The following is a 5,220-nucleotide window of genomic DNA, read 5'->3' on the forward strand; positions in this document are numbered from 1 at the left end:
TTAACCAGTGATATCTTTTTGTAAATGAAAATTCAGAATTTTAGCCTCTATTTATCTAGTATTTGTGCTTTTCTGCCTCTTACTGATTACACTTACTTTCTTCTCTGCCTGACTGTGAGTGTCACAAAGTCAGGAATTGTAACTTTCATCTCTGTATCCCATGCCACCAAGACAAGGCTTAGAAAACAGTAGATGCTGAATAAATTTGTAAGTACATGATTTAAAGCACAATTCAAAAGCAGAGGTATGAAAATTGTAAGTGTTGTCTTTATTTTCTGATAATGTAATTGTAGGCTTATAAAACCATTTATGAATAATGAAGTCTTTCACTAAGACATCAAGGAATAAGATAAACTCTCAAAATTCAACTGTTTTCATATATAGAGGATACAATTACAGTTATCTGTGATGCTAATGTCCATGAGGACAAAAAACGAAAATAGCCAGGAACATTTAGAAAAGAAAAATATGAAGTGGTACTGGCTTTAAACAGACTTTCAAAAATGTAAGTAAACAAGAATAATTGAAGCAGTGTGGGCCCGGTACATGAATTCACAGACAGATCAGTGATCAGCGGCATAAGCTAGTTCTATTTATACACACATGTACTGTGATACATAGAAATTGGAGGTATGGTAAAATGTGATTCTCTTGGACCTGGAGCATTAAGAAGCGGGAGGGACAAAAAAACAAATAAATTCAGACATCACAGGGAAAATTAATACCTAGAGTCAAAGGGGACTGATTCGAACGAGCAGCTAATTCAAACAAAAAAGGTGAGTTTTAAAAATTTTAATTTCTGAATTTTGAAATCAGTTAGAAAAATCTCATTGACAACAGAAAAATAAATGTACATTTAGAAATGCTGCTGCGCACGTGGCCCCGCCCACTCCTAAGATGGGAAACGGCCAGCTCCTTACTGCTGAGACCAGGGAGAGATGTCAGGAGTTTGACAACATTTTTAAAGGCAACTCTTCTACCAGCAATCAATCAAAACTTCCCCTCCCCAGCTCCAGTGCCTGAGTCCTGAGGGACAGTTCCACAGGGAAGGCAGAGGTCACGGGCTCCTGGGTGTCCCCTACCACCTCTGGCAGGCAGAACATGAGGAGAGCAGAGCCTCTCACGCCAGGAAACTCAGTCTGATCCAGTGTGTCCCTCACAGCCCAAGCACCTCCTTATTTATTCCAAGAGGCTTAACCGCGTGGAGTCTTTCTGGGGGTGGACGTGGGGTTTAGAGGAGAGCCGGGAAATCCTGCGCAAGATCCCTTTTTGCCAAGCAACTCTACTTTGTATGGAGGAGGGAAGGAAAGAAGGAAGGAAATGAAGCCAGGACGGGGAGAACAGACTTTCAGTTTGCTGTAAACACCCCGGACTTACGCTGGGAAGCTCTCTGTCCTACCCTGTAGGGTGTGAACAAAACTCAGTTGGAGTCTGAGTCAGAGGAGTCCTCTGAGGAATATGAGCTGGAGTCACTGCCCTCAGACTCACACTCTCCATCTTCCTCCTCACTGCTGGAGTCCGAGGAGTTCCTGCCTTCCTCCTCTTCCCCATCTTCCTTATTGTCTTCTGATCCCAGTGAGGAAAGAGAAGTTACCCCAACAGACACTGATGATTCTGTCTCTGAAGCCTGGAGCTCCTGCTCCTCTCCAAGTCCTTCTTGAGGACTCCTTGCAGATGGGGACTGCAGATCCGTCCGTCTCATCTTGGGGTTCGAGCCTCCCCTCATGCCCAGGTTCTTACGCTTAGTATAGGTTGCTTCTCTGTATGCAGCATATTCTTCAGGAGACAGACTCTGGAGCCAGCGATCCAGGTCCACCTTGTACTGTTTCTGCAGCTCCTCAGCCTGCTTCTTATAGTGCTCCTTCTGGCTCTGCGGGATGCGCTGCCAGCGTCTGCCAATCTCCACCATGCGCTCCCTCAGGGGCAGGTCCTGCAGCTCCCTACTGGACCACAAATCCTCGTGGAATTTCTGGTATTCATGCATGGGGGGCTTCTTGGGCTCTCCGTGGAATTTCATCTTCTGGGAAAAAGAGGTTTGTGGGGAAGACTTCACTTCTTTCTCACTTCCCTGCATCTTCTTTGGGACTTTGGTTGGGCTTCTCTTGGGAACGTTAGATTTCTTGGAGTTCTGGACTAGAGCAGGGCGGGCTTCCCTGAATCGAGCCACTTTCTCCTCAAACTCCTGTTTCTCCTTTTGGAAATCTTGGATATATTTCAGCTTCACCTGCTCTGGGAGCTCCCTGTATTCCTCAGACAGGAGCTTGGTCAGCTGCTGGTTGCTCAGCGTGGGATGCATTTGGGAGCACTGGGGCCGCCTCTCCTTGAAGAAGCGGAGGTAAGCAGTCAGGGGCTTCTTGGGGAAGTCAGGATGTTTCCTGTGTTTTTTGCTTTTGGAGAGTTTTTTAGCATGTTCCTTAGCTTCCAGGACTAATTCTTTCAAAGTACGAAATTTTCTCAATGTATAAGAAATCTCTAACCATTTGAATTTGCACATTTCTCCTGAAAAGTCTTTGAAAGCTACCTTTCCCCAGTCCATCTGTGACTGGGTCGTTTTGAACGTGTGTCTCTCGTTGGAGGGGAGGTTATTCTCCATGCGTTCCAGTAACTTCAAAATGTCTTCTTTGGACCAGTGGTCTTGGCTTTCACGCAACGCCATTTCCAGGTCTTTAGGCCACTTAGACGGTCCTGGCAGCTCAGACACCTCAGCAGGATCTCAAACTTCTTCACTCTCAAGACTCAGCTGGCAAGTTATTTCTGGAAGTCCTGCAGTGTGTGTGATTCTATGTTTCTAAGGAGAAAAGGAAGGAAAGTTACTCTCCTATGCAATAAATGAGAAAATCACCCCTGACTTGGCTATGTCCCTTCCATGATTTAATACCCTTAATGATAACTAGTCTAAGTCATAAAGTGAGGTTAATGTTGAGCCTTAAGATGCTTGGTTTGCACTATTAAAAATCCTCAATCCTCATCCCAGCGTACTTTCCCATCAATCTCACCACAGCTTGTCTTAACTACAAATGAGCAAAACAAATGACCAGCAACTGAGTCCATAGGATAACAGAAAGGATAAGAGTGAAAAGTATTAAAATAAAAGAGAAAGGCCAAAAAGGAAAGGACTTTAAAACCATAGTGAGATCCCGCTACACATCTATTAGAATGGCCAAAATCCAAAATAGTGATGGCATGGAATACTAAGAAGATACAAAATTGCCATGAGGGAGAAATGCGCAGGTCCTCTAGGAGCTGACAGGAGGAAGCACTTCTCTGCATTTTCCCTTCTACAATAAAACATAAAAATGATCTTTTTACCACTCGTTGGTGGAACAATCTAAGAAAAAAATGATCTACACACAATTTATCTACCCTAATCAAAATTAGTTATTTTCAATGTTCTATTTTATTCTATGAAAAAAAACCCCACTCCCATCTACTCCTAATACAAAATAACTGATTAGCATTGGATTAATTTTTACTTCACTGTAACTTTCAGCTCTGAGAATTCTAACAATTAAATTTTCTCTTCTCTTTAATATTAACCCCTTTGCATTTAATTGACCTTGATACATAGAGTATCCACTGCTAGAAGAGGAGATCAATATATTTAATATATTACCATTCATATCAGACTTACTATACCATGCCGAGTGTTTTCACACTTGGCAATATGTCAATCCCAAGTTAAAATGACAACCAGTGCATCTAGTATGTTAGGCTTTAAAAGAAATGACTGGAGGTCGTCCAAATTCCCACTTCCAGATGAGAGAGAGTACAGAATTTCCTCTGCTTTCCGGTACTCACTGTGCCACCAGCGTTACCTTTTCCCAGCCATCATCATCTTCTCGATTGTTATTGGGCACTTTAAAGACCAAGGCTGCAATCTTCAGTTCCTGAAGAAAGACTACTCTTCACACTCTACAAAAAGCTTCTCCAATTAAGTTTTAGGTATCATTCCAAATAAAAAAACTACGTTATGTTTAGGATTTCCCATCTGATTCACAGTCTACTTTACAACAAAGAAGCCATACAACAGCAGAAATCATCATGTTCATTTATAAATTTCAAATAATCGCATATATTAAAATTCTATAGCTCTAGAGGACATGGAAAGTAACTACACAGGTTTTATTAACCAAGCATGTTTTAGCTGTTTGGCAAAGTCTGAAGTCTGCTGATAGTTCAACTAAGTTCTCTTTTTATTTCTAAGAGAAAGAAATATGAATTGGTGTACTCAGAACTCCTGACTCACCTAAAGATTCTATAATTGGTCTCATCGATACTGGTAGGAAAACCCAACTAATCAGGTCAGGGGTTTGGTGTTCTCCTGACGAGACAGCAGCTGTAACTTTCTGAGTTCAGAGAGTCCAGCTACCTCCAAATGCCTCTGACAGAACAAACCTAGCTTTTGGAACGCCTTTATCTCAGGATCCTTGAAGCCCCACCCACCCCTGATGAGGTTTCTGCGCTTCCCTAGGATACACCCATCCAATGGTGATTAGATTACACCCTTCCTAATCTCCATAAACAAACCACTACAACGCCCCCCCCCCCCCCCCCCCCCCAGTGCTGGTTTATCCCTGTCATTGCTTTTTATAACACCTACATGACAAATTCTTGTCTGACTTTCAGGGTCCCACCTTCTACTTCAGTTCACTCCATATGTGATTATGCTCAAATATGGTGTTTGACTACATAGCCTTCTGTTTCTTGATAATTCCTGCCCTTTCTTCACTATGATCTAGGATCTAATAATACCATCTCATCTTCAGAATGGCCGTTTAAATCCCTTCAGCCCTGATCAATTTCACCACAAATTAGAATGGAAGATCAAAATGTGAATGATTATTGTGGGTAGTTTGAAAAAAATGAGAAATAGAGGCTCCAACGTCTGGCATCCTGGGCAGATCTAATTTTGAATTTAGGGAGATGAAAAGTATGCATTACATCAAAAAAATCTAGGTGATTTGTGAAAGCAATTTAATCAAACTCAGATTGGTTGAAAGAGTATCTTGCTTTAAATGTTTACTTATTGGAGCAACGAATGTTTGACAATGTCAGACTTCATACCTCTTTTGGAGAGCGGCTTCCTCTATTTCAAAATTTTATAGCTAAAGATAGTTTCCAACTCGTAATTAAGGGACTATATCTACCAATAGGATATTATTTGGAAAAACTAAATCAGTGAAATGTTTAATATTTAGCTTTACAGAACAGTAAATAAAC

At 41.6% G+C, this 5,220-nt stretch overlaps 1 protein-coding gene across 1 annotated transcript; it reads right to left on the bottom strand.

Moving 5' to 3' along the window:
* Positions 1-267: 267 nt before the first annotated feature.
* On the bottom strand, positions 268-4,420 carry UBTFL1 (upstream binding transcription factor like 1). The gene is made up of 2 exons (XM_044751943.2): positions 3,799-4,420; positions 268-2,788 (listed from the first exon to the last, which is right to left on the bottom strand). Exon 2 carries the CDS (start codon positions 2,654-2,656, stop codon positions 1,421-1,423), a length of 1,236 nt encoding a protein of 411 aa, XP_044607878.2. The 5' UTR covers positions 2,657-2,788; positions 3,799-4,420; the 3' UTR covers positions 268-1,420.
* Between the last annotated feature and the right edge of the window lie 800 nt (positions 4,421-5,220).

This window comes from Equus asinus, chromosome 20 (genome assembly GCF_041296235.1).
Source record: "Equus asinus isolate D_3611 breed Donkey chromosome 20, EquAss-T2T_v2, whole genome shotgun sequence".
Classification (NCBI taxonomy): Eukaryota; Metazoa; Chordata; class Mammalia; order Perissodactyla; family Equidae; genus Equus; species Equus asinus.

What these genes read in the sequence shown, in the direction of transcription:
- UBTFL1 (XM_044751943.2), bottom strand. Translation starts at nt 2,656, where the DNA reads ATGGCGTTGCGTGAAAGCCAAGACCACTGGTCCAAAGAAGACATTTTG.